We start from the raw sequence: 27,908 nt of genomic DNA, 5'->3' as shown, positions 1-27,908 counted from the left end.
CCAAATGGCCAATTTTTCAAAGAAACTTTTCCGATTTACCGTTTGAGCGTTCCTGTTAAATCCGTTCCAACCCAACCCGTACGCTAAGAGGAAAACATGGTCCTATCCCCGCAGGTCCGAGACGAGAAGGCGCGGCTGAACCGCCGTCTGGACGCCCTGAGCGAAGGTCTCCTCGCTCGCACGTCGCAGCTGGAGGAGCTCTCGGCTCGTCTCAAGGAGTTCGAGGAGGGCCGGCAGGCGGTGGACAGACGTCTGGAGGCCGCCAAGCACCAAATCGAAGTCCAGGAGGCTCTGGGGCCTCAGGTACGTCCGGTCGAGGTCGAAAGGGCGAGGGTACGGAGAGAAAGGTGACCCCGCCCTCCTCCCGTCTCAGGCGTGCAGCGCCAAGAGCCTGGAGAGACTGAGGAGCCAGCAGGAGAACTTGGCCTCCCTGCGGCCCCAAGTGGAATATCTGCGGGACCTGGCCCAGGGACTGGCGCGGGACGCCCCCCAGAGTCCGGAGGCCGGCGCCGAGGGGGCGCCGGGGCTGCGGGAGCGGGCCGGTCGAACCCAGGGCGAGTTTGACGAGGTCACCGGGAAGGTAAGACGATAAATGGAGACTTTTGGGGATCCGTAAGATGAGACAAAATCCGCGCTAGGTGGCTAATAATAATCATGAGCCCTGAATTCATCTTCTGAGAATGTATATCAATTTTGGGGAGGAGGTGGATTTCACCCCAGAACACATTTGGGTGCGTTTGAGTAGGACTGCGGCGTAAATATTAGCACGAGGGGAGTTATGCTTCACATTTGAGCTAAACTGTTTACATGGAGATGGATCGCAAGTCAGTATTTTTGCGCTCGAGCTGAAAGAAAACAGAACTGCAGAAGGCCTTTGCCTTCTTTACTTCCTGCCACCATATATGGTCGTCGTAGCCTTAGGAGCTTTGGAGACGTAAACCGTTTTTTTGCCAGATGGCTCCCCGTCGTATTTCTCAACGGAGCCCCTGCTCACGCTCTCTTAGCATGCTAAAATGAAAATGCTAAGCCAGAAAAGTGTTTGTGTTCAATTGCTTTTATGTATTGTGTGCAGCCCTTGGTTGGCCCCCCAAAAATGTCTTTTTGTCCCCCATAGTATTTAAGTCATTGCCAGCCATTGGCGAAGGCAACTGTGCACGCCAAGTGACATCTTGTGCCGTCTGAGTTGAAATATTTTTTGTCTTCCAATGGTCACTCGGTAAGACAAGAACCCGAGTGAATAACCGTCTGTTTTATTTTTATTTTTCCCCCAGTTGGAGCAGTGTTGCTCGGCCCTGGAGTCGCGTCTGCACGGCGTGGGCGAGGTCCAGGCGCACGTGCGCGACGTCTTCTCGCGCCTGGCCGACCTGGACGACGAGCTGGACTCGCTGGGCCCCGCCGGCCGCGACGCCGACTCGCTGGCCTCGCAATCCGAGGCGCTGGGCGGCTTCCTCTCGCGGCTGGCCGCCCTGCGGGCCCAACTGGAAACGCACGCCGTCCGCTGCGCCGACATGTTGCGGCTGGAGGGCTCCTCCCCCGACCTGCTGGCCCTCCGCCGCGAGACGGAGGCGCTCGCCCGGCAGGCCGCCAAGGTGAGACCCAAAGTCCAAGAGATGCAAAAAAGTCGGGCCATGGTCGCATCACCAAATGAAATTGAAAATTGAAATCGAATTGAAAAATATTATGACAGAAGGTTGATCTTTATTCACTAGAGGTTTTTTTTTTTACAACTTTTAGCATCGAAGAGAGAAATAATAATAATGAGAAGACATGTTAGTTCCAAGCAAAAATGTCCATTTGACATCCTTTCAGCTGAACGAGCGCGGCCAAGCTCGCCTGCTCCAGACGGAGGACGCCTCCCGCCGGGTGGCCGACTTCTACCGGCTGCTGGGCGAGCTGCGAGGCCCGCTGGGGGCGGCCGAGGCGGCTCTGGACGCGCAGAGCGCCGTGGGCTCCGAAGTGGACGTGGTCAAGGGCCAGCTGGAAGAATTCAAGGTAGGAAGGACCTCTTCTTCTTTCCTTTTTTTGTCACGGCTCGGCGGGTCTTTATATCAAGAGATGGACGTGCGGCGTTCCTTCCGAACAATCCGGCGCGCGTAGGAAGCGACTGGAATGGGCTCTTTTTCTCATTGGCGTCTTTTCTCCTCATTCTGCGCATTTGTCAAACTCCCACGTTGCTCACACACAAACGCGTGCTTGGGTATTGAACTTGTGTATCTGTTTTATGGATTATGTCAAATGTGATGGCGTCGCTGAGCTCTTTCTCAAATTAGCATCTCTTTTGAATCCATACTAGGAGTTTGTTTAGTTGCGGAAGAGCAAATAGTTTGATCCAAAATGGCAGACTTCATGTGTCCTTCCCAGCTCGGACTATGAAACCTTTTTTGGGATGGTGCTCAAATCAATATTCCATTCTAATCATAGTTCTGCACAATAAGACCATGTATACCGCGCAAGTGTAAATGATAAATGTTGTTATATTTGCTTTGTAGTGAGGGATTGATGAGTTTCCTCTTTTATGGTGACGATGTCATCCATCATTTTCTCTTGATTGTTGTACAAGCCACCTTATATTTACTTAGGGTCGAGTTTTTTGGGGTGAAGTTAAGATTAGCAGCCGTTACCCTGTGCGCTCCAACTTTTAAACTGGTGGGGGGGGGGGGGACAAAGCATGGCGTGCGCCCCCTCCCTCCCTCCCACTTTTGTTGACTCCCCATGTCGTGGATGTAAGCGATCCCCTCCCGTCTGGCCTCCCTTCCCCCCCCCCACGGGATCCTTCCCCGATCCACAGTCATGATGTCATACCGATGCCTCCAATCATGGCTGGGTGGGGGGATGAGTATGTGGACACTTGGTTAACACTGGGGGGGGTCTCCACGGTGCACCCGGTTCCCACCAGGCTATCGTTGGAACCCGGCCGCTGGATGCTTCTGATTCCTCGCCGTCTTTTTCTGGACGGCGCAGGAATTTCAGCTGTCCGGGGTGATGCGTATCCCCCCAGCCCCCCCTCCCCCACCATTAGGGCTCGGCCTCCGTGCGCCTTTTTTGCCAGGATTTTGTCCCCCGCCCAGCTCACATGACTTCATACTGCGGGATTCTGCGCAGAGGAGAGACCCTTATATTTGATTCGGTGACTCATCGTGACACACGCGTGCCGTCGCCATGGCCGTCCATTAGCTCGTGGAACTTAAGTGGGTCGGGCAAGAACTGCGGGGTCTTTTCCAAGCGGAGTTAAGAGCGTGGCGCACAAATCGCCCTTCTCAGAAAGCCCTCAATTCCTGTTTTTTTTGGGGAAGGAAGCTGATGTCATTGTTTAAAAAAAAAAACATCACTTGGGGAAAAGTTGATTTGTCCGACCGAACGTTTCCCGTCCCGTGACACGCACACACGTGCCCCCCGCGTGCCGAACGAAGAAAAATGTAACTTTGTGGTGTTTTATGGATTGAGCTGACTCGGTTTGCCAGTGTGTGTGTGTGGGTGGGTGTGGGTGTTCCACTTGTAGCTTGGGTGTTGCCTCAGCTGTTGTGAATTAGTTTAGTATGTCAAAACTTGACCCCACTCAGGCTCCGCCCCCTTTTAAAAGAAAAATCGATATCTTCTCAATGAAACGTTATCTCTTTTGTCTCAGAAGCAGGTCGACTTTTAGGAGGGGCCTTTTCCCTTTTTTCCCTTTGTTTTGTCTTTCAAGTGTTTGCGCGTTTATCGCCCCAAAACAAGTGAACCGTCGGGTGTTTACGACGTGGAAACTCCCGGCTGCATTTTTCACACGTGCGTATCGAACGTGGTCCTGTTGTCATGCTGTGCACGGGTAGACATACTTTCCATAATTCTGTGCGTGTGTTAATGTTCAGCTAAAAGCCAAAAAGAGGAGGAGGAGCTTGGATGTAAAAAAAAAAGAAAGAAAGAATCCCTCAATTCCAATTTTTGTTTGGACATCTTCCGTTTCATATGACAAACACCTCCCGCAAATTTGATCATCATCCCGTGACTGGCTCTTGAGTCATCTTGAATCCAAAGAAAAAGAGCCGAGTCGCCAAATAAGCTCTTTCGCCCGCCATCCTTAGCTTTTGAATCATTTTGGATCCATATCCAAGCAATCTTGTCCAATACTCCGAAACAGCTGTTGGAACATTCCACAGGCGACGAGGCTAGCAATCATGGTCCTCCCGCATGCGGAACAGAAATGGAGCCGTGTCGTTTTGTCTCTCTTCCCAAATGCTTGTTGTTGAATTGAATTGAATTGAATGCCCTTATTTTCTGTCATTCTACGGTTAGGCTGCCGCCATCTTGGAACGGCTATGTTTCCCTTTGTTTGTGTTACGTGCCGCCATGATCAAATGTCAAATGATTGTTGATTGTTGTGTCATCGATATGGATGAATAAGGTTAAAATGACTACTTTAGGGTTTGTGTAATATAGGCTTACTGTATGTTGCAATATAGTAATGTTATGTAGTAACTTTCAAGCCATTGATCATGCTAGAGAATGTTGGTATACGGTAGCCGCAGAAAAATAAGACTTGGTTGTCAAAGGCACTTGTTTGTCCTCTGGGACGCCGACGATGAAGGAAGAATGGAGATAATTAAAGGGAAGATGTGGGTTCATCTAATTTAAGATGGAGCACATCAGCCGGGGTCACGTCACCATTTTGGCTGCTCAACAACCAGAGGCCGTCGGGCGGGCCAATGTCTCCTTTAAATGCCTTTAATCCTTTTATCGTGGCTATCGTTCAACTCACTTATGCGGACTTTTCGCAATTGCTCGATTGCGTATTGGTAAGCCAAAACTTCATTTTCGAGGCGTTCCCACGCTGGCAAAAGCCATTTTATTTTCCTAGTGCAGTCCAATGTAATGTCTATCATTAGTCGCAAAAATGCCTGAAAAGACGCAGGAAGTCGACCATTTTTGGAATATTTGGGGGTTTTTTTTGGAGCCGGCCCGGCGCCTTGGCGGCAAATTTAACGACTGGCCGTAAAACACAAGTCTAATAACCCGGCTTCAAAAGGTCAGACTTTGAGCGATTGTCTCGCTCGTTGCCGCGGCGGCGTTCCCGACCGACTCCACGTCGGATTCTTCCGTCTGCCTTTCGTTCTTCCGACGCTAATAGGTTCCGCGCGAGAGAGCGACGAACCGTTGTCTGATGACGCCAGATGGATTGTTTTTGTATGTGGGCGTGTGCAACAAAGAAGGAACTTTTGTTGAAGGGAGACTTTAGCGTGAGGCGCGTCGCACGCCGACAGCTGCGGCGCAACTGACGGCGTGCGTGTGCGTGCGTGTTGGCGCTCGCAAAGAAAGAGTGGCGTATTTAGCGCAGTTGACATGCAGGCCACGCCGGCCACGGTGGAGCGACGCTCCACCGTGGCCTGACGCTGGCCGAGGAGGGTCGGCGCCCTTGTTGTGATTGCGCGTGAGCTTCTACGCTCTTTTTGTTGGTGGCGATCGTATATCTAGTCCTTTACGAAATGTGTCAAACTGCAAGACATCATTCAGGGCAGACATGGGCAAACTACGGCCCGTTAGGCTAGGCCTTTTAATCCGGCCCGCCGACGTTGTCCAAATTATTATAATTTTTTTTTTTATGCGGTCAAAATACAGGAAATCATTGGATGACCTGCATGAGCAATTCTTCTTCAAAGTTTGCCCAACCCTGATTTAGGATGTAGGTTTATCGTATCATATACGTTCCCGGTCGCATTCCCTTACGCGAGGCCCCAAACAAAAAGCCTGTTTTGGGAGCCACATATGCTAACGGAGGTGCCGCTGCATGGTGGAAACTTTCCGTCACATGTAAGCAGGCTTTCCTCGGGCTGGGGGCTCACGGCGTCGCCCCTGGCTCCGTTTGTATGGAATTGCAAAGTGCCAGACCGCTAAAGCTACTCCAGCGCCACCCCCGCCCGGTCCCGCCCGGCCCCTCGGTCTCCCCCGGCTCGGATTGGGTTTCAGATGAGAATGCGCAAGTGGAGCCTGTGTGTGAATCGCCCACTTTTCTATCTGTCTGCGTGTTTAAGGCACTTAATTGGGGCCGAGGAGGCACAAAGCCTCGCCTGTCGCTTTGCCGCTGCAAAAGCCGCCGTTGCTCCTCCCGCTTTTTGCCCGCTTGCTATCGCTGGAGCTTTTTGTGCTTCAAAAGGGGTGAAAGTTGGCCATTTTCCTCCACTTTCTGCTGGTTTTGCTTCATTGTTTGTCTGGCCGCTTCTCCGTAGTATTTCCTATGCACATAACTTTCTCTCTGGTGCTTTGTTATTTTTTGTATTTTTTGGGGGGGGAGACAGGAAACCGGCATGATTGGAGCACTTCCTGTCTTTTAAAACCCATGCAGGAAACAGAACAAACGGAGTTGAATTCAAATACAAACAGCGAGGGAGAAAAGGGGGGGGGGGGCGTTTAGTGGGCTGGAGAGAAAGCGAGCGAGCGAGAAAGAGAGAGAGAGAGAGAGATTTTTTTTGAGCAGCTGCAAACCATTTGAGTTGCTGTGCGGTGGCCTGAGAAGAAGCAAGAGAACGCAGCGGCAGAAAAAAGAAAGAAAAGAAAAGAAGAGGAGGAAAAAAATAGGGGAACTGCGTGGCACTTTGTTTCCCGGAGAGAAAAATAGCAAGCCAACGTGGAGAAAACATCGTCCGCCGGAACGTCCTCGCATTTCCTCGCGCTAACGAGGAGGGAAGTAGCCGTCTGCCAGGGACGTCTGGGGCTTTGCCCCCCAACGCCAGGAAAGCACATCCCAGCGGCGGCCCCGGATCGACCCGCTTGGATCTGATCTACCGACCGAAGAAGCCGCCGGCCGGCCGGCCGGCTCGGGACTTGCGCCACATCCCGGGACCAGGAGTGAAAGGAAAGAGGATTTCAAAGTGGGATTTACCCGGGAGAAGATTGCCATTTTCCTCCACAAAGTCGGACGTTGAATCGGTGCTCTCCACGTGCTCGCTCTTTGCCGATAAGCCAGTGGCTTTTGTCACCTTAAAAGGAGACTTTTCCTGGCCGTACTTTGCCGCCGACCGACATGGCCCAAGCTCGGACGGAGGCGCCATGACTTTTTCTCCCTGACTATGGAGGGGAAAAGCCGCCGTCGCCGCCATCGCCACCCCCGCCACGCTCCTCTCTCGTCAAGGCGGCACAAAAGGACGCTATCGCCCGCCGTTGGACTTTGTCCGTCGGAGAGGCGGGGGAGCCCATGACGCTGCCTCTCTCTCTCTTAAATAAACAGCAGGTGTGATTAATATGGTGCCGGCAGGGAGGAAGGCCGCCCGTCTCGCTCCCTCGCCGGTGCCACGCGACCTCGCGCAAATACCGCGGAAGTGCGCGGCCCTCCGAGCCACATAAGAGACCTTTCTGGGAAATCCTTGGGAGAGAATCCCTTTCCTTTGGGCCCTTGTTTTGTTTACACCCCATCCAGAGGGGGGTGCACCTGAAACAAAGTCAGGCGCTCCGCCCTTTTGCGCCGGGGCGACATGGGGAAGCCCCTGAGTCGCCCCGACTGTCTCCAGGAGAGCCCCCGCTGCCTGGGCAAAGGCGACGAGGACGAGGCCTACATCGAGGACTGCTACGTCCCGCAGAGGTCCATTTACGACACCATGCGCATCAACGAGCAGATCGACCGCGGGGCCAAACTCCGCCAACCCTCGCGGAGCACCCTGGGCTCCGGCGAGGCCGGCACGCTATCCAGCAACGGCACCATCGGGGCCGACCCGGGCGGGGTTTTCGCCGGCCCCGGGGCCGGCGAAAACCCGGGGGGAGGAGCTCGCAAACTGGACGAGAGGGTGATCTTCGATGCCCTCAAGCTGACCGGAGACGCTCGGATGATGTCGCCGCCCGCCGGCGCGGTGGGTTCGGGTCCGAGCAACCCGCCCCCGGCCTCCGCCTCGGGAGCGTCCCTGGCGGCCAAGAGGCGGCATCAGGGCGGAGAAAAGCGAGACAACCCCAACCGCCGCTCTTGGAAAGCGTTCATGCCGCCGACCTTCCCCGAGTTTGCCGAAAGGTTGGAGTTGGCGCCCGTGGAACGTTTGGAGAAGCGCTCCTCGGCCGCCGGCCTGCCCTACGCTCCCCTTTCGCCCCTTTGGCCCTCCACGCCATCCTTACCGCCTTCCTCGCCCTCGCCGTCCTCGTCTCCCGCGTCTTCCTCGCCAGGGCAGCATCCTTTGGAGCCAAAGCAGCTTCGACCAAGATCGCGCAAAGCAGAAAAGGCGCCCGAAGCCGTGGCCTCCGCCGCCAAAGAACCGGTCTCGAACTTCGGCCCGGCCCCCGGGACCGGCGAGCGCTCCCCCGCGCCGAGCCCCAAGAAGAGCTCGGGGCGGCGACGGGCGACCGGCTCCCCCAAGAAAGGAATTAAGCAAATTCCGGAGGAGAGCGCCGAATCCGAGAGGGATTCTCCGCTTTTGGAATGGGACCAGGGGGACAATACGCCTCTCCTCCCGCCCAAACCGGTCTTCTGCCCCCCGACCAAGGCCCGTACGTGGCCCCGTGGCATGACCCCGGGGAAACGGACTCCGGGGGGCTCCAGGCAGCACTTCCTCCCACCCTTGGGCGGCCAGGACGAGGAGGCGCACCACTTGCTGGATCTTCCGTCGCCGTTCCCGAAGGAAGAGCGTCCGGCCCACGGAGAAGCGTCCCCGTCCCCCTCCGTCGGTCGCCCGCTGGCGTGGGCGGGCTGCCTGGGAGAGCGCACGGCCTCCGAGCTCAAGTTCGAGGAGGACGAGCGGAGAATCATGGAGGAGCTGGAGGAGGAACGGGAGCGGCGGGAACTGGAAAGGCTCCGGGGCCAGGACACGTGGACTCTGGCGGCCGAGGAGAGAGCCCGACTGGAGGAGCGAGAGTGGGAAGCCGTGCTAAAACTGGATAGCCGCGAGGCCGTCAACCAGTCTTGGGAAACCCTGGAATCGGAGGGATGGGATCTGGCCGGCTCTTCCGGACGCTGGCCCGTCTTGACCCCTCCCCTGGGCTTCGGGGGCGTCCCGACCCCCGGGGCCTCGTCTTGTCCCACTTCTGAGGCGGAATCGGACGACCTCTTCCTGGAGCTGGAGAGGCAATGCGAGGAAGAGGACGAAGGGCCGGAGGGGGCGGAGATGAGCGTGGACCCCGAGCCCCTCCAGCCGTATTCATCCGCTTACGTTGGGGAAGAGCCACGGGAAAGCTCAGACGGCGACTGGGAAACCCGCCAAGGGACCCTTCCCGTACCCCAAGCCTCCAGCTGGAGAGATTTTGACATCAAGCGAGCGCGGGACCGCGAGAAGGAACACTGCTTGATCGACGACGACGTCGAAGACAGACGTGACCCGGAAGAGACCGCAGACTCTGCTCTGGGTTACCAGCGAGACTCGGACTCCGGCGACGGGAGCGCCTCACGACCGGACAGCGGAGCGTCGTCGCCACGCCTCGCTCCATCCCCTCGGGTCCCCGCGAATCCGTTTGCGCCCGAGGAATGGGTCGACGTGGGTCCGTTTGACCCCTTGATTTGTGACCCCGGCGAGGGCGCTCTTGAGGATCCCTCCCGTCTCTTCCGGTCTCTTCAAGCTGAAGAAAAGCCAAAAAGGAATGCGGACAATGAAACCCCCACCATCCCCCTGGAGGAGTCCGACCTGACTTCTTTTGAGAAAGCGATGCTGAATTTGATTGTCACGGACGTGGCCGAGCCAGCCGTGGAGACGACGACAGAGCCCAAAGCCAGCACCCCCAGATCCGCCTCCAACCTTCCTTCCAGTTCACCTGGCCGTCCCTTTGAATCAGACTCTGTCGCCGAACTCGGCCGCTGGACGCCCCCGTCCTCTTTACTTCAGTTCCCGGAGAAAAGCGACCTCGGCGCGCTAGCCTCGAACTCCAAAGACGCCGAAGCCTTTGTCATCTCGGATAGTTTTGTTTACCTGGCCGTGTCGGCACCTCCCCGGTTTTTGACCGAGTGCCCCCCTTCCCCGCTCGTGAACGCCGCCCCCCAAAGCCCCGTACCCGAACCGCCCGGCTGCTCCGGTCCGGACGAGGACGAACGGAGCCCCGTCCTGTCTCCGGACAGCTTCGTTTACATGGCGGCGCCCGAGCGACCCGAGCCCGGCCCTTCGGACGTGGGCTCGGCCCGCGAGGAGGACGTCCCGGATCTGGACTCGTGCTCGGAGGGCGCCCGGTCCGGCTTGGACGGCGGCGGCGTGGAGTTTGTCCTGGGTTCGGTCACGGGGGAGGACAGCGACTGGGAGTCCGACGGCTCCGCCCTGGACTTGGCGGCCGACGAGCCGTCCCGGGACCCGCTCGAGCCGGGCCTGCTCCCGAGTCTTTTCGCTCAGACCGAGAGCGACTCCCTAGAAGACGCGTCCCCGAGGGCTTCCCCGCTCCGTCCCGCCGGAGCCTTTACGTCCAGCGCCAGCTCGGACGGCGAATCCGTGGAAGAATGGTCGGACTCTGAAAGAGGCGAAGAGGTACGCTTGTGGGTTTTTTTTACCTCGTAGTGGTCGCTTGGTGAGTGCTACCACTTTAAATGTTTGCAATTTGATGCCCGACACTTGCGTGTGGGTATTTGGGCTGGGCATTTAGGTGGGAGGTCAGCGCTAATCTACATTTGCGGCGGGCGCAAGTGTGCGAGCGATCAAGTTATTTCTGTACCCTATGGAAAGTGCCAGCCTGCTCGTTAGCTTGTGGAGTGGCACGCGCTCTTTGCCCTAGCTTCAAACTGGATTCGGTCGGCTGGATTTCAAATAATGTTGTCGTTTTGGGAATTTCTTTATTGACAAATCATGTCTCGCTTTGAAATCGTCCCTGTTATTTTTGGTGCCGGCTACCAGATTTCATGTTGCTCACTTTAACTGGCTTTGGTGTCTGAATTTCCCCACAGAAACCTTTTTTTTTCAAACACATTCACTGCACAGAATTGGAAGTTTGGCATTCTCAGTCGGTGAATGGCTACCGTTCACGATGGACAATCATTTTTGTTTCTTGCGTGAGTGTATTTGAGCAAAGGTGACATGTTGTTCTGGCCTTCCCGTCAAGTAAAAAAACACCCTCTCATCCACACTTGGATGCTTTTGTTTATGCGATAAGGGGGCGAGAGTGAAAGGCGTTAGCGCTCCCGCTAGCTTTTGATACCGAGATAAGAGCAAATAGCATAGCCAGAAGGTCTTTTGGATCACAGTCGTGCTCATTTAAAGGGCCAGCTTGCTTGTGTGCGCCTCGCAAACAAGACACATTGAAAAGAAAAAGCTCAATCCTTGTTCTTTTGTTCTTCAGAATAATATTCCATCGTTTTGAGGAACAGGTGTTTACAAGTGAAGCTTTCATCCGCTCACCGCCAGCGACCATTGATGTGATAATGGCTTTTGATTTGATTTGATAATTCAAGCCGAATGAACGCACGAAAAGCCGAGTTTGATCTGCCGCTTTTATTTTACAAAAGAGCTTCCAACTTGTATTTTCTTCAAGATAGCTTTGAAAAGACTCGAACAAGCCCAGTAGAAGGAAGCCGTCCGAATTTCTTATCGGCATCACGTCACGTTGTCCGAGCGACGGCTTGTTTTCCTCGCTGGGCAGGAAGTGAAAGATGGACGCCTGAAAGGCGGGAAGTGAGCGGGGGCAGGAAGCCGGGGGAAAAAAAAAAAGCCTGAAGATAAACAGACGCCGTCGGTCGACACCGGTGGAAAAAAGTGCAATTGATTTGAATTTGCGGAGGCACAATGGCTTCCTGTCTTAATCCACAAGGGACCTTGTTTGCTCTTTCTGCGGCTTGACACAAAAGCACCCTGACATGTTGATATCAACGTTAGCTTCTGGGCTAAGTGGAATTGTTGTATCTGAGGCGGCGCTACTTTTCGTAGTTTGGCGTATGATTTCACGTAACGTTAAGGTGAGCTGGGCCATTTTCGTAGCACGGACGAAAAACTCCCGCGGCCGACTTTTACGTCCCCGCCGAGACAACGCGAGCGACCGCAAATAAAAAAGAGGAGAGGCAATTGCGCGAGGAAAGATAGCGGCAGAACGGCGCGTGGGTTTCTCTGGCGGAGGAACGGAACAATGACAAGTATGTGCGACATTTTCCACAACGCCGCTTGTGTGCCAGAGAAGTCCACGAGTGCAAAGTAAGCAGAGGGTTCGCTTGATCTAGTGCGCGCAGGGCGGGGGCGGCGGACCGCAGCCCGTTGTCGACCCCGCTCTGGCCAGATGGCGTGAGCTCCATAGTGTGTCCAGCCAGGTACGACCGGACTTGTTTGCTTTCTTCCCGCAGGCTCTGGAGCGAGAGCAGGTGGACGGCGTCCAGGCCAAGCTGCAGCAGGTCAACGCGGTGGGCCAGGGTCTGATCCAGAGCGCCGCCAGGAACACGGACACGCGGGGCCTGGAGCACGACTTGGACGCCACCAACCAGAGATGGAACTCCCTCAACAAGAGGGTAAGCCCGAGTCGAGCCACGTCGGTGAACGACGCCTAACCCGCGCCCTCCGCAGGTGGCCGAGAGAATCGCCCAGCTGCAGGAGGCGCTGTTGCATTGTGGGAAGTTCCAAGACGCCCTGGAGCCGCTACTGAGCTGGCTGAGCGACACCGAGGAGCTGGTGGCCAATCAGAAGCCGCCGTCGGCCGAATATCGGGTGGTCAAGGCGCAGATTCAAGAGCAAAAGGCAAGACCACCGCCACAATATAAAGACTATAGATTTCAAAAATGAATTAGAAACCAGCGCGAGCGACCAAATTCTCTTATAAATTTGAGTAAGCTCTGGCAGCATGTTTGATTTTCTCTCCGGAATCTAAAAGTGCTTGGTTTTCTTGAAACGGCTCTGGCAGCTGCTCCAAAGGCTGCTGGACGACCGGCGGCCCACGGTGGAGATGATCCGCGCCGAGGGCGAGCGCATCGCCGCCACCGCCGACGCCCAAGACCGAGAGAAGATCCAGACGCAGCTGCGCGGTCTGGCCGAGAGGTGGAACCAGCTCCTGGACAAGGCCGCCTCCAGGTAGCGCCTTTTCTCAGTAGGCGCTTTAATCGCTACTCGGACGTTTGGTCGCCGGACTTTTGGTTGCCTGGACGTTTGGTCGCTGGACATTTGGTAGAACAGGTTCAAATTATGACAGAGAGAGGGAGAGTTTAGAGTTTAATATCTAAATACTGTTGAAACAATCTAAATACTGTCTAAATACTGTTGAGAGCTGGTTTCAACAGTATTTAGATATTAAACTCTAAACTCTCCCTCTGTCATAATTTGAACCTGTTCTACCAAAAGTCCGGGCGACCAAACGTCCGGGCGACCAAACGTCCGAGTACTCTTTTATCCGTCCCGTGGGCGACTGCTTTCAGACTGTCACGCAAACACAGACACGCGAGAAGAGCAACATTTCCTCGCCGGGTGGGACGCGCAACATCTGGCTTGGATTGACTTTAGAAATTCCAACGGCTGCCAAACAAAGCTCCTCAAACGGGGCCGTTTCTGCCGAGCTCTTCCCGATCTGGAATTTGTATTTCATTACCCGATTGGCTACGCCGTTTTAGACGGAAGCGAGGCGTTCCGTTGCCAAGCTTGTTTATTTTCGGCTCTGCGTGGGTGTAGGCGGGCGTAGCGTGGCAAAAGTTTGAGGACACGCACGCACGCCACTCTTTGAAGCGGCCCTTTTGAAGATTCAGCCGCTTTGTTTTTTTACACTGGGCTTTGAGGAAGACCTTTTTTTTCCTTTTCTGGTCACCAGCAACTCTCCTTGTTTTGCATCATCAGGCAGAGGCAGCTGGAGGAGCTTCAGGTGTTGGCGCTCCACTTCCACGAAGCCCTGGAACCGCTGGGCGAGTGGCTGAGCGCCACCGAGAGGCGCCTGAGCTCCGCCGAGCCCATGGGGACCCAGACGGCCAAGATCAGCCAGCAGATCGCCAAGCACAAGGTCAGTCGGCGCGTCCACGCAAATGTCCCACGATTCGCGCTCGGGGACCGACTCGTTGGTTCAAATTTGTTCCTCAAATTGGGGCGGGATTAGCACAAACAAATTTTTGCTGCTCGTAATAGGAAGCAAAGATCATTTGTAAGACACAAATGGAGTGACCCAGAAAACCATTCATTGTTTGACCTTTTATGTTGTGAAATTATGATTTGAATTATTGTTTTGTCATCCTGTTTTATGATTTACCACCAGCATGCTTATTTTGAAGTGTCTCCATCTTTTGTTCTTTTTTCCATTCCACCCAACACGCACACGCACTGGCACACACACACTGGCACACACACACTGGCACACACACCCACCACGCCAGGCCTTCCAAGACGACGTGTCGGCCCGCGGGTCCGACGTGATCCGCCTGGGCTCCCTCGGCCAATCGCTGGCCGCGCTGAGTTGCGCGTCGGACCGCGATTGGCTGGGCGAGCGGGTGGAGGCGGTGCGGTCGGGCCACGCCCAGCTCTCCGAGTGGTGCGCCGGGCGGGCGGCGCTGCTGGAGCAGGCGCTGGCCAACGCCCGGCTCTTTGGCGAGGACGAGGTGGAGGTGCTCAACTGGTTGGCCGAGGTGGCCCAGCGGCTGGCGCTGGTGTCCGTCCGCCATTACCGAGCGGACGCGCTGGCCGAGGACCACAAACACGCCCTGGTATGACTGCGTCAGATCGTGAGGGGGCGGGTGTGTGGCCAAAAAGCAATTTGGCTGGTTGACCAAAAACCATCACAAAGACTAAAAAGTGCCTCCTGTGCTGTATTTAATTCATGTTAGTCGTCATCTAATGTGGACAGAGGGTGCGAGAGATATCATTTTTTTGTGTGATATATCATGTCATCATCATCTAAAGTGCGCAGGAGAATAACAGTTCAGATATCATAATTTGCAATATATTAGCAGTACATTTCTAGGCCTTGATTGTGGGCTCCTACTAGCGGTTGTTAGAAGTATCACAACAACAAAGCCAAAAATCCTTATTGATGTATACAATTGCTCAATTTGAATGGAATTAAAAACCAAGAACAAATATACGTTTATCCCGTTCAACATGGCTTAACTTTGTGCAGTGCCTGAACGAGGAAATTCTAAGCCGGAAGAAAACGGTGGACCAGGCCATCAAGAACGGACAAGCTTTACTCAAGCAGACCACAGGTGGGGCTCGTCGCTTCCGATGGCCGCGGGTTCCATTTCAACCTTTTGCCTATTGTTTCCTCAGGCGAGGAAGTCCTCCTGATCCAGGAGAAGCTGGACGGCATCAAGTCTCGCTACGGCGAGATGACGGCGGGCAGCGGCAAGGCCCTGCGCACCCTGGAGCAGGCGCTGCAGCTGGCCACGCGCTTCGCCAGCGCCCACAGCGACATCAACCGATGGCTGGACGAGGCGGAAGCCGAGCTCGGCGGCACCGAGCCCGACGCCTCGCCCGCCTATCAGGAGCGGCAGAAGGTGGGCCGGCAAAATGCCTTTCATTTTTAAAGCTCCCCGCGCCAGCCACAGCCAGCCCATTTTTGACTTTCCGCCTTCCTCGGCAGGAGTTGAAAAAGTTGTCGGCCGAGAAGCGGCTGGTGCTGGACACCCTTAACGAGGTGGGCGGCGCCCTGCTGGACCTGGTGCCCTGGCGAGCCCGCGAAGGCCTGGATCGATTGGTCGCCGAGGCCAATCAGCGCTACCGACAGGCGGACGACACCATCGCCCGGCGGGTGCAGCTGGTGCAGGCCGCCATCCAGAGGTCGCAGCAGGTAAGGCAACGCGGTCCCGTGGGCGAGCGGTCCCCGGTCCGTGACGCCACCGCCTTTCAGTACGAGGAGGCGGTGGACGGCGAGCTGGCCTGGCTGGGCGAGACGGAGCGCAAGCTGACGTCCTTGGGCCCCCTGAGTCTGGAACCCGACGTGACGGTGGCCCAGCTGCAGGTCCAGAAGGCCTTCAACATCGACATCATTCGCCACAAGGACGCCGTGGACCAGCTGCTGGCCACCAGGGACGACATCCTGGAGACGTGCGGCGACGCCCAGAAGGACGCGCTGACGGTGAGGCGGCGTGGCCCACCGCCGTCCCGTCCGCGTCGTACCCAACCCTCTGCCTCTTTCTCCCCCAGGCCAAGACGGACTCCCTGAGCGCCCGCTACCACGCCGTCAACCGGAGCCACGGCGAGCGCTTGGCGGCCCTGGAGCGGGCTCAGGTGCTGGTGGCTCGCTTCTGGGAGACCTACGAGGAGCTGGAGCCGTGGTTGGGCGAGACGGAGAACCTCATCGGGCAGCTGCCGCCGCCCGCCATCGACGCCGACGCCCTCCGCCTGCAGCAGGACCAGATGAGGGTACGGCAAAGCCGCTTTCCTTCACGGCGAGGCCCCAACCTTTGCCGGCCACCAACCATTCGAAAATACGCTCCGTCCCCCCCCCCCAGCTCTTGCGAGAATCCATCGCCGAGCACAAGCCGCACGTGGACAAGCTGTTGAAGATCGGACCCTCGCTGGCCGAGCTGAGCGCGACGGAGGGCCCGCCGGTGACGCGGCGCTACGGAGAGGCCGAGCGTCGCTACCTGGCCATCAAAGAAGAAGTCAGGAGTCGTGCGGCCTCGTTGGACGACGCCGTTTCGCAATCTGCTCAGGTAGGACCCACGTCTTTTGGTTTGGATTTTGCCTGACTTGTTGCCATCGGAGGTGGGCTCGGGGCCTTGTTTTTCCCCCACAAACTTTGGTGGCGTGTTACCACTTGCTGTCCATTTTTGGGGTGTTTTTTTTTTGCACTTGTGAAGGCATGTGTCAGATCTAATGAGATGTGTTGTTTCTCCACCCTCCATCCCACTCCACCGTGTCCTCTTAACCTTCCTTCTAACCGTCTGTCTCCAACTCATCCCTTTGTCCCGTGGCTTGTTGTTTGTTTTCGCCGCGCGTCACCACCACCACGTGTCACCACCACCAAAACCACCTCCACCACTTTCTCCATGGTCACTGCTCACCGCCGTCCGTCACCCAGCTGGTGGAGGTAAGATGGATGGTTTCCTCCTGGCATTCCGCCCAAGTTTGGGTGGACTTAGCCTCACTCTTGCCTGATATTGAGCGCTGAATATTTCAATAATGTCAGCAATGTTCTGCGGTATCGATTGATTTGTTTTCCCGAGGCGGTAAATGCCAAAACTGTTTTCCGCCAAGAAAATCAACATTTTGACATTTTCGAAATGAAGCATGACATCCGCAGAATGACAAATGGACCGATTCAAGGGCTGAACTTCAGACTTCATCAGCCAGACAAAATGTATATTGAACCTGGGAGGAAGGTTATGTTTTGAATTCATATCTCACGGCTGAAAATGCCAAAGAAAAGAGGAAAATACGGTGCTTCAAAAGGCAGCAGTGAATTCATTCAAAGTAAAAGCTAATCAACTCAAATGATCCAATTTTAGTTGTAGAAAATGCCAATATTGAACGGCACCACCGCCACTAGTCTGTTTTTTTTTCAGATGGCAGTAATTGCCATTTTTTTTCTTCGTCTGCAGTAAATGAACCTCCCCTGTTCTCTTGGCGCCCCCGCAGTTCCACGACAAGATGGACCCCCTGCTGGAGACCCTGGAGGCGGCCGTCCAGCGCCTCCGTCAGCCTCCGGCGGTGGCGGCCGAGGTGGAGAAGATTCGCGAACAGCTGTCCGAGCACCGGGCGCAGGGCCTGGAACTGGACAAACTGCTGCCGGGCTTCTCGGCCCTCTGCGCCCGAGGGGAGGAGCTGGTGGGCCGGGCGGCCCCCGACGACCCCGCCGCCCAGGGTGAGCCCGCCGACCGAGTAGACGGACGACGCCGACCCCTCCCCTTTCCTAATCGGCGCTCCGCCCCGGCAGCCGTGCGCTCCCGCCTGCTGCGCCTGCGCTCGCTGTGGGACGAAATCCGGCGGCGGGCCGAGGAGCGCGAGAGCAAACTCAACGACGTGCTGGACCTGGCCGGCAAGTTCTGGGCCGACGTGGCGGCCCTGCTGGCCACGCTGCGCGATTCGCAGGACATCGTCAAGGAGCTGGAGGACCCCGGCGTGGACCCCTCGCTCATCAAGCAGCAGATCGAGGCCGCCGAGGTGGGAAACAAACACCCGCGGCGACGCCAAAGAAAAGCCGCACGCGCTTTTGTCTTAAATTGAGCGTCGCCGCGCCCGTCCAGGCCATCAAGGCGGAGACGGACGGTCTGAGGGAGGAACTGGAGTTTGTCAGGACCCTCGGGGCCGACCTCATCTTCGCCTGCGGCGAAACCGAGAAACCCGAAGTCAAGAAGACCATCGACGAGGTAAAGGACATAACTTAACCCCATTAAGATATGGATCTTCATTTTTTTAGGGTATGTAAGACAAAATATTGACAGTACAGCTTACATTTGTTTTTAAAAAAATCTATTTTTTCTTTTTCCTATATAAATTGGCAAGGGTGAAATGAGTAAAAACAGAAATACACTGTGGTTATGACCCCCAAAAACATTAAAAACAGCAGCCAGTCAAAATGGATTGGCAAATTGTCGCCTAACAAACGGTGGCGCAACACGTATTGACACAACAAAATACAGACGTAGGTTCCTCATCGCGTCAAAGTGGTGAGCGCCTTCCCGTATTTCTGAAATTCTTCAGATGAACGGAGCGTGGGAAAGCCTCAACAGGACGTGGCGAGAAAGGATGGAGAGGCTGGACGAAGCCATGAGCGCCTCCGTGCAGTACCAGGATGCCCTGCAGGTGATCGCGTCGCTCCGTCGCTCAGGCCGGGCGTCCTTTCGCCCCGACGCCCGGCGTGATCTGATGGGCGCCTCTTTTGCAGTCCATGTTTGACTACTTGGACAACGCGGTGATCAAACTGTGCGAAATGTCCCCTGTGGGCACCGACCTGGGGACGGTCAAGCACCAGATTGAAGAGCTCAAGGTTGGCACGGAACGGGCACGGAGGAACCACAACCACGGGAACTTGCCGACTCGCTGACTTTTCTTTGTGGCAGCGCAGCAATACAAGGTGGACGTGTACCAGCAGCAGATCGACATGGAGAAGCTCTGCCACCAGGGAGAGCTGATGCTGAAGAAAGTCTCGGACCAGACGGATCGAGATATGATCCAAGAGCCGCTGACCGAGCTGCGCCACCTGTGGGAGAACCTGGGGGACAAGATCACCCAGAGACAGGTAGCGTTGGCTTGCTCGTGCGGGTGTGCGTGCATGCGTCCGTGCTGCCTGAAAACGCTGTTTTCCTTTCTTGCCGCCGCCGCAGCACAAACTAGAAGCCGCCTTGCTGGCCCTGGGTCAGTTCCAGCACGCCCTGTCCGAACTGCAGGCCTGGCTGAGCCACACGTACGCCACGCTGGACGCCCAACGAGCCGTCAGCTCGGACCCCAAAGCCATCGAGATCGAGCTGGCCAAGCATCACGTATGTGGGCGAAAGCGCGCGCCGAGACCCATCTTTCGCGGGCTCGCCGCCAACGATCTTTCGGCTTAGCTGCCCTACCCACCTTTTCAGGTCCTGCGCAACGACGTGCTGTCTCACCACGCCACGGTGGAGGCGGTCAACGCGGCGGCCGGCGAGCTGCTGGAGTCATCGGCCGGAGACGAGGCCGGCCACCTGAGGGAGCAGCTGGAGCAACTCAACCACAGCTGGCAGAACCTCCTGCTCAAGACGCAGGAGAGGCAGAAGCTTCTGGAGGCCGCCCTGCAACAGGTAATACCCCGGAGCGGCCAGGCGAGCTCCCGAGCCCGGTCCCATATCCCCCCCTCCTCGTCCGTAGGCCGAGGGCTTCCACGGCGAACTGGAAGAGTTCCTTCAGTGGATGAGACGAACGGACAGCCAGCTCTCCGCGGCCAAGCCCACCGGCGGCCTCCCCGAGACGGCCAGGGAGCAGCTGGAACAGCACACGGTGGGCGACCTTTCCCTCCCCCGACCGTCCGTCTCCGTTTTCCCCGACTCAAGCCTTTTTCGGAACCCGGCGTTTCCGCCACGCCTCCGATTTCCCGGCAGGAGCTCCAAGGGCAGCTGACGCAACGGACCGAGCAGTACCGGCGCCTCCTGGACGCGGGGGAGTCCATGCTCCTGGCTCGCGGCGGAGACGAGGCCGGAGCGGGAACCGCGCAGACCCGGCAGAACTTGGCCGTGCTGCAGAGCAAGTGGGAGGGCCTCAACGCCAAGATGGACGACCGGCGGGTAATAACAAAGCCGTCCGAGGCGCTCGGTCGGCCCACCGCACCGCCTTGACCTCCGTTGGACCCTTCAGGCCAAGCTGGAAGAAGCCGTGGCCCTGGCGACCGGCTTCCAGACCTCGCTGCAGGAAACCATCAACTGGCTGACGCAGGCGGAGCAGACGCTCAACATGGCGCAGCCCCCCAGCCTCCTCCTGGACACGGTTCTTTTCCAGATCGACGAGCACAAGGTAGGCGGGACGGCCGCCCGACCGGACGACTGGACTCTGTGGCCCACGCCCACGCCCACGCCCGGAACTCTGCGTTCAGGTTTTCGTCAACGAGGTGAACGCGCACCGCGAGCGGGTTCTGGCCCTGGAGAAGTCGGGCTCCCAGCTGCGCTTCGCCAGCCTCAAGCAGGACGTGGTCCTCATCAAGAACCTGCTGCTGAGCGTTCAGGCCCGCTGGGACAAGCTGGTTCAGAGGTCTCTGGACCGCGGGCGCCACCTGGACGAGGCCCGCAAACGGGCCAAGCAGGTACGGACAGATAATGTGTGGAATTGTCGGTCCACTATTTTGGGAGCCTCTTATTTTCAATGGAACGATCTTTGACCAAACAGTTCCACGAGGCCTGGAGGAAGTTGACGGATTGGCTCGAGGAGGCCGAGAACCGGCTGGACTCGGAGCTGGAGATCCCCAACGAACCGGACAAGATCAAAGTGCAGCTCACCAAGCACAAGGTACGGGAATCGTGTCGGCCGTCCACCCGCCCGATCCAGGTCCTCACGTCCCCCCCTTTCGGACGGGCAGGAATTCCAGAAGGCGCTGGGCTCCAAGCAGCCGGTCTACGACACCACCGTGCGCTCGGGCCGGGCCATGCGCGACAAAGCTCAGCTGCCGGACGACGGGCAAAAGTTGGATCACCTGGTGGGCGAAGTCCGAGACAAGTGGGACACCGTCTGCGGGAAAAGCGTGGAAAGGTGAAGACCAGAGATCTGCCTTGAAAGAGGACCTCGTACAATCCGAGAATCCCCCCCCCCCACCGAGCGGATCGGACACGTACGAGTTGAGATCCAAGACCTTTGTTTGTTTGTGCGTCGCCAGGCAACACAAGCTGGAGGAGGCCCTGCTCTTCTCGGGTCAGTTCGCCGAGGCCCTCCAGGCCCTGGTGGACTGGCTTTACCGGGTGGAGCCGCAGCTGGCGGAAGATCTGCCCGTGCACGGCGACCTGGACCTGGTTTCCAACCTGATGGACTCCCACAAGGTATCCATCTGACCGACTTGGACCAACTGAACGTAGTCGACTGCGGGGCTCACCGTTTGCGCCCGTTCCTCCTCCTCCTCCTCCTCCTCCTCCATAGGCCTTCCAAAAGGAAATGGGCAAGAGGACGGGCAGCGTTCAGGCCCTCAAGCGCTCGGCCCGAGACCTGATGGATACGGGCCGCGACGACACGGCATGGGTCCAAGTTCAGCTGCAGGAACTCAGCAACCGCTGGGAGACGGTGTGCGCGCTCTCCGTCACCAAGCAGACGCGCCTGCAGGTGGCGCTCAAACAGGTGAGCCCAAAGCCCACGGCTACGGCAAAGGAACCGCCGCCGACCCGTCTGGACCCGTGTGGCGGCAGGCCGAGGAGTTCCGCGCGGCCATCCAGATGCTGCTGGAGTGGCTGTCGGAGGCCGAGCAGAGCCTGCGCTTCCGCGGCGTCCTCCCGGAGGAGGCGGAGACCCTCCAGGGGCTGCTGCGCGCCCACCGCCAATTCATGGCCACCGTGGAGGAGAAGCGGGTGGAGGTCAACCGGGCGGCGGGGATGGGCGAGGCCATCCTGGCCCTGTGCCACCCGGACTCCGTCACCACCGTCAAGCACTGGATCACCATCATCCGGGCGCGCTTTGAGGAGGTGAGTGGAAGGGGCAAGGGTCGGCCGCCGCCGGGTTTGGGACACGTTGCCATCACATGCATCGATTCTCATTGCTCGATGTTTTGGATCCGTACCAATCAAAGTGGGCAGTCAACAGTTAGCCAATGGAGGGCAATGCGCAGTCTTAAGCCTGTGCTAGCAGTAGTTTAAAAAAAACTAGGAATGTCTTTCCTTCTAAATTACGTGTAACACAAGATGAACATATTCTGGGGGGAAATTGTCACTTTTTGACCTTTTTTCGCCACTGTTTTACATTTTTCCTGAGAAGAGTTATTTTTAATCATCATCGGTTGGCCTCAAACTACCGTAGCTACCTCTATCCCGTGCTGCTTCCCACTTAAGTCACTTCATTTTTTGATTGTAAATAAATCCTTTTATGACTGCATCCCGTCGTACTCGTCTTGGGTCGGAATGAACGCCCGGCCGGGTCCGTCCGCAGGTGCTGACGTGGGCCAAGCAGCACGAGCAGCGCCTGGAGGCGGCGCTGACCGAGGTCCTGAACAACGCCAACCTGCTGGAGGAGCTTCTGACTTGGCTCCAATGCGCCGAGACCACCCTGGCGCAGAGGGACGCCGACCCCCTCCCTCAGGACATCCCCCAGGTCCAAGGCCTCATTGCGGAACATCAGGTCAGAGCCCCCCCTCGCATCCCGTAAATTCTGGCCACCGTCTGATTTAGCCGCCACCGTCTTCTCTCCGCGTCAGACCTTCATGGAGGAGATGACCAGGAAGCAGCCGGATGTGGACAAAGTGACCAAAAGTTACAAGAGGAAACCCGCCGAGCCTCCCAGCAGTCTGGCAGAGAGAAGGGGAGGACGTAAGTAGCTTTGAGTAGCTCATTTATTTTTGGTTTTATTCGTCCATTGATTACTAAGGAGCCATCATCGTTTCTTCAGGGCGGCAGCAACAGCAGCATCAGCACCATCATCATCATCATCAGCAGCAGCAACACCAAGCCTCCGTGCAGGTCCAGGGGAGCAACCCGCGACTCAACCAGCTGTGCGCCCGCTGGCAGCAAGTTTGGCTCCTGGCGCTGGACCGCCAGCGAAAGCTCAACGACGCCCTGGATAGGCTGGAGGAGGTAGGCGTGGCCAGCACACCACTATCCTTCTCGAGCCATTTGCACCAAGTGAGCAACGGTGTTCTTTCTTTGCCTCGTCGCTCGCAGCTCAAAGAGTTCGCCAACTTTGACTTTGACGTGTGGCGGAAAAAGTACATGCGATGGATGAACCACAAAAAGTCGCGCGTCATGGACTTCTTCCGGCGCATCGACAAGGACCAGGACGGGAAGATCACCCGCCAGGAGTTCATTGACGGCATCCTGGCGTCCAGTGCGTCCGTCGCCAGGGTTTCACGTTTTTAAATGTATTTTCCTCCCCTTGACTCGGCTTTTCTTTTCCTCTCCAGAGTTCCCCACCAGCAAACTGGAGATGACGGCGGTGGCGGACATCTTTGACCGCGACGGCGACGGCTACATCGACTACTACGAGTTCGTGGCCGCCCTGCACCCCAACAAGGACGCCTACAGACCCACCACCGACGCCGACAAGATCGAGGACGAGGTGCCGTGTCGTCCGGATTGCCGTCGAGCGCCCGGAAATGGCGGTGCCAACACTTGACCTTTGACTTTTGTCCTGGCGTCGTGCAGGTGACTCGACAGGTGGCGCAATGTAAATGTGCCAAAAGGTTCCAAGTGGAGCAAATAGGGGAGAACAAGTACCGGGTAAGTTCAAGCCACTTTATTTTTGGGGGGGGGCGTGTCGACATTTCAACTAGAATGATCCGTTAGCGACGGCCATTTGTCTGGATTGTTCTACCCTCTGATCCCAAGTTTTCCTTTGCCATTTATAAACAATACTTTTATGGAAAAACAAACAAAATATGTGGCTAATATATTTTTCATTTTGTTTCTGATTCAGCTTGGCCCACCAGGCTTATAAATGATAACTCGTAATGCAAAAGTCAATCTACAGAAACACAAAGACCACCTTCCTACCATTGTAACCACTACTTTAATGTTATCTAAACAAAAATGTTACCGTCTGCCATTGTCGCGAAATGACACGCAAGCCCGACGGCGTATTGTTTGATTGTTTTTGTGGCGCTGTTTGGACGGTCATGTATTTCTTCCTTTCTTCCCTTGTCCAACGTGTTTACGTGCGTCGCCTCTGCCGGATTTTTTGTAGTTCTTCCTCGGAAACCAGGTAACGTGGCTTCTGATGCTGCCGTTTTTGGGGGGAGGGAGGTGGGGCGCCTGAAATCTGCTTCCCCGCCACCAGATAACTCCTTTTTCCCCTTCCCCACCCAGAAACCACGGTCCGGTTTGCCATTCCCGGTTGAATTAGCAAAGCTCAAGTGTGGTGGGAAGCGGGTTTCGGCGCCCCGCCGCGTCTTGTGTGTTTTAATCCCTTGGCTGTTTTGTGTGCTTTGGACTGACGCTGGTGAAGAAATGGGCTTGGCTGTTTCTTCGGTGGCTGCTAAAATGTTTGCCATCATTTATTGGATGAGAAAATTCATGCTGGGCAGCGTCTAACCCATTTTAATAGTATTCACTCAACCACTAAATTCTGACTTTAAAAAAAAAAAAGTCGAAAATGAGTCCATTTTCATGTGATGTGATTTTTTTTCACTCTTTTTATCATTTCAATGTTACCTATCACAACGTTTGGGAAGAATTTCATTCTTTTTCTCTTGAGTTTTTACAATTTGACACTTTTTAGACACATTTTTGTTCCAATGAAATGAGACAACTCCGGTAAGATATTGATACACAATTGTTTTATTCAATTTATGAATTCACGCATCGCACCGCTTCTATTTTTTTGGGGTTGCTTTATGGGCTGCCTGCTAAAAAAAACGGACCTCGAAGATGCTGTGATAGCTTTTGGTGGCAAAAAAAAAAAAAGAGTGCACGCTTGCCTGCATGGCCGGGCGCCGGCGAGGCTCCGCCCCCTCCGCCGTCTTGACACCCTTTTACTCTCTCTCTCTTTCTCTCTCTCCGGCGCAGTTCGGCGACTCGCAGCAGCTGCGCCTGGTGCGCATCCTGCGCAGCACGGTCATGGTGCGAGTGGGCGGCGGCTGGATGGCCCTGGACGAGTTCCTGGTCAAGAACGACCCGTGTCGAGGTAAGTCCGAGGACCAGGGACCAAAAAAAAAGTTGAATTGTTGGCTCGCGATGCATTTGATGCTGGTTTCTTTAGTCAATTCTGGAATGAAATAGGGGGGGGGGGAAAGTTGAGCCTTCTAAACTAAGAACTTAACCCTGGTTCTACTTGCTGGGCAGGAAGTAGTAGCAAGTATTGCATGATGCATGCTCCTCCCTTTCCTCCTCCCTCCCTCCTTCCCTCCATCCCTCTTTTTCTCTCTCTCTCCCCTTTCTCTCCTTTCCTTCCCACTTTCTTCCTCCAGTTCAACATCCCGGACTTAAGATGTTTCGCTCCGACTCCAGTAGCTCCATCTCATCTCGTTTAGGTTGGACTTATTCGTCGGCTTTCTTTCTTCGTGCCTCTTCCCCCCCCTCCTCGTTGCCGATCACGCCGCCACTAATACGTTTCCCCCCCCTCCTTGCGTACGCCTGTGCGTGTTTCTGGAAATGGGAGTTTGTTTTCACGCTGTCTGTCTCCTGTGTGTCTCTCAGTGGCAGTCACCCCGGGCTATTTCTGCTGCAGAGGTATCTATCTAGCTTTCCTTTCCTCTCCCAACTCACTCTCCATCTCGCTCCACTGGGCTGTGCGTAGACAGTAAAACGGTTGCGGTGGTACGGAGGTTTGCGCTGCCCGGCGAGCTGCCTTTTTGCAATTTCCATCAGCGAGGGGGGAAAAAAGGCCAATTGTAGCTCTGGGGCAAACTTGTAGCGCCAATGAGCTATGTCCATGAGTATTATAGGTAAAGATACTTGTTGTGCGCCTCCACCTTAGCTGATCTGGTAATGAATGGTCTGCTTGGCTGTTGGAAGGATGTACACTCAAGTCCCGGGAACCTTGGCTAGAAAAGCCACTTTGTCCAAGTTATGTTCTTAACCGGTTACCCAAGCTAAGCTAACGGCTAATGGCTGTCCCGCTGCTTTCTTCATGCATCTTGAGCATCGCCCTTGACACTCATCTTTGCTGTCACTGCACTTGATTCTAATTTGGTCGCGACGATGCTCCGTCGCTTGTTGTTGTTGTTGTTGTCGTCGTCGGCGTCGTTGCTCGCTGCTGCTGCTGCACTTGCGCGCATTGATGTCTTTGATGGTGCACGTGGGCTCTCGTGTCGGCAGATTCGCAGCTTGGGTTTGAAAGAAAAAGTTTGCATCTTGAGCTTGTCTTTAAGGTTTGTCATTGTTTGCCTCATATAAACCAGCCCATCATTCATTCTGGTTTTGTAATGCTCAAATTGTATCACTAGTTTTAAAAATGATTTTTGCTGTTATTGTTCCCCGTTTTGCCAATAGCTAGTCTCTTCACTTGAATTTATTTAACTCATCGGCCGCCGTCGGCGATGAAAGGGATTGATGGGACTAGCGCTAGCGCGGTTTAGCGATGGGACGCGGGTTGACGCGGCGCTTGCTTCCCTTTCAGCGCGCGGGCGCACCAACCTGGAGCTGCGGGAGAAGTTCATCCTCCCCGAGGGGACGCCGCAGGGCGTGTGCGCCTTCCGCTCGCGGGGGCGCCGCTCCAAGCCGGGCTCCCGCAACGCCTCGCCCACCCGCTCCTCGTCCTCCACGTCGGCCTCGCACAGCGGCGCCTCGGCGCCCGCCACGCCCACCTCCTCGTCCAGGGTGAGCGCCGTGCCTTTTGACCTCTACGCCAATTGGCGTTTTCACGGATGGCTTGTTAGCCACTCCCCCACAAAAATGTTTTATTTATCCCGAGCGATCACTGACAAAGCCGGGTCGCATTTTCCCGCAGGGAGCCTCGTCGGGCTCCAAGCTCAAGCGCCCCCCCTTCCACTCCAGTCGCGGCTCGTTGACGGGAGAAAACGGCGGCGGCGGCGGGAAACGGACGGGTAAACCGGGCGCCGGCGAGCGGCATGGCCCGCCCGAGTCGACGCCGACTCACCCTTTGTGAATTTTGTCATCCCGCGGCAGATCCCAAGCGAGCCGGCGGTCGCGCCGGCAGCCGGCGAGGGAGCGACGCGTCGGACGCCTCGGAGTCGCGGGACTCCCGCTCCGTCTGCTCCGACGCCTCCGACACCCCGCGGAGGCCCGGCGGCGGGGGTTCCAAGCCCTCCAAGATCCCCACCATGGCCAAGAAGACCCCGAGTCCAAAGACGTCAGTGTCCGGCAGGAAATGAGGCGGCAAAAAGTGACCTTCCCTCTCTCCCTTGACATCATGCAAAAAAAAAAAAACAAGTGAATCCAAGGGTCGCCCTTTCCTTTGGCAACCCCCCCACCACCCCAAAATGGAGGAACGCTGGGCCAAGTGCACTTTGGAAAGTTTTCCGTCCTCGGAATGGCGCTATGGAGACGGCGCCAATGCAGAAAATGTCCCCCCGAGGATGTCCTCTGTAACGGACAGAAAAAGAATGGCGGCGGAGCAAGTCCGCACGGTAACCGCACGGTAACGGGACGGGGACGAGAACGAGGGCGTGCATTTTGCCGCCTGATGTCCGTTTGACTTTTCCCGCCCGTTACAAAACGGGATCATGTTACTTCTGTTAATTTATAATCCGACTTTTTGATCTAGTTTGAAAAAAATCTAATATTTAATTGTAAAGTGGGCAGAAGGAGGAGACTTGTACATGCGTTTGTCCGGCGACCGATCACGTTAAGAGAGCAGCAGTGGACGTTTGTCAGGAAAATTATAGACATCTAATGAATTTTTATTTATTTATTGCCTCTCTCGTGTACGCCATCGGGGGAAATTGCGTGTAAAATGAAGCAACAAAAAAAACAACTAAAACTATAAACCATTTTTTTGTTTTTGTATTAAAATGATGCTTGCAGTAAAACAAGTCTGTGTGCAATTTGTGGACGAATGTTTTGAGACGGAGAAGGTCATCCCGGTGAAACTTATTCACCGCCTTTAAATCCATCC

The 27,908-nt window shown here is 55.9% G+C and overlaps 1 protein-coding gene across 1 annotated transcript in view; it reads left to right on the top strand.

The window, feature by feature from the left end:
* macf1a (microtubule actin crosslinking factor 1a) overlaps positions 1 to 27,785 on the top strand; it is a 51,486-nt gene extending 23,701 nt beyond the window's left edge. The window contains 46 exon segments of the mRNA XM_077591229.1: positions 115 to 303; positions 374 to 580; positions 1,272 to 1,589; positions 1,810 to 1,992; positions 12,188 to 12,349; positions 12,405 to 12,575; positions 12,739 to 12,905; positions 13,659 to 13,818; positions 14,186 to 14,512; positions 14,926 to 15,010; positions 15,075 to 15,301; positions 15,388 to 15,594; positions 15,655 to 15,882; positions 15,951 to 16,169; positions 16,259 to 16,462; positions 16,831 to 16,839; positions 17,388 to 17,613; positions 17,686 to 17,912; positions 17,996 to 18,118; positions 18,453 to 18,554; positions 18,637 to 18,738; positions 18,817 to 18,990; positions 19,076 to 19,231; positions 19,322 to 19,519; positions 19,587 to 19,715; positions 19,817 to 19,999; positions 20,070 to 20,225; positions 20,305 to 20,511; positions 20,595 to 20,714; positions 20,785 to 20,954; positions 21,079 to 21,238; positions 21,336 to 21,530; positions 21,599 to 21,871; positions 22,332 to 22,520; positions 22,597 to 22,708; positions 22,788 to 22,972; positions 23,060 to 23,222; positions 23,299 to 23,453; positions 23,540 to 23,614; positions 24,078 to 24,095; positions 24,899 to 25,016; positions 25,300 to 25,362; positions 25,529 to 25,561; positions 26,451 to 26,707; positions 26,709 to 26,966; positions 26,968 to 27,785. Coding sequence (XP_077447355.1) covers positions 115 to 303; positions 374 to 580; positions 1,272 to 1,589; positions 1,810 to 1,992; positions 12,188 to 12,349; positions 12,405 to 12,575; positions 12,739 to 12,905; positions 13,659 to 13,818; positions 14,186 to 14,512; positions 14,926 to 15,010; positions 15,075 to 15,301; positions 15,388 to 15,594; positions 15,655 to 15,882; positions 15,951 to 16,169; positions 16,259 to 16,462; positions 16,831 to 16,839; positions 17,388 to 17,613; positions 17,686 to 17,912; positions 17,996 to 18,118; positions 18,453 to 18,554; positions 18,637 to 18,738; positions 18,817 to 18,990; positions 19,076 to 19,231; positions 19,322 to 19,519; positions 19,587 to 19,715; positions 19,817 to 19,999; positions 20,070 to 20,225; positions 20,305 to 20,511; positions 20,595 to 20,714; positions 20,785 to 20,954; positions 21,079 to 21,238; positions 21,336 to 21,530; positions 21,599 to 21,871; positions 22,332 to 22,520; positions 22,597 to 22,708; positions 22,788 to 22,972; positions 23,060 to 23,222; positions 23,299 to 23,453; positions 23,540 to 23,614; positions 24,078 to 24,095; positions 24,899 to 25,016; positions 25,300 to 25,362; positions 25,529 to 25,561; positions 26,451 to 26,707; positions 26,709 to 26,966; positions 26,968 to 27,165 — 7,788 coding nt within the window. The 3' untranslated portion in view covers positions 27,166 to 27,785.
* Positions 27,786 to 27,908: the final 123 nt, after the last annotated feature.

This window comes from Stigmatopora argus, chromosome 21 (assembly GCF_051989625.1).
Source record: "Stigmatopora argus isolate UIUO_Sarg chromosome 21, RoL_Sarg_1.0, whole genome shotgun sequence".
NCBI lineage: Eukaryota > Metazoa > Chordata > Actinopteri > Syngnathiformes > Syngnathidae > Stigmatopora > Stigmatopora argus.
Note: the sequence above shows the minus strand (reverse complement) of the source record. Positions and strands in the feature narration are given on the sequence as shown.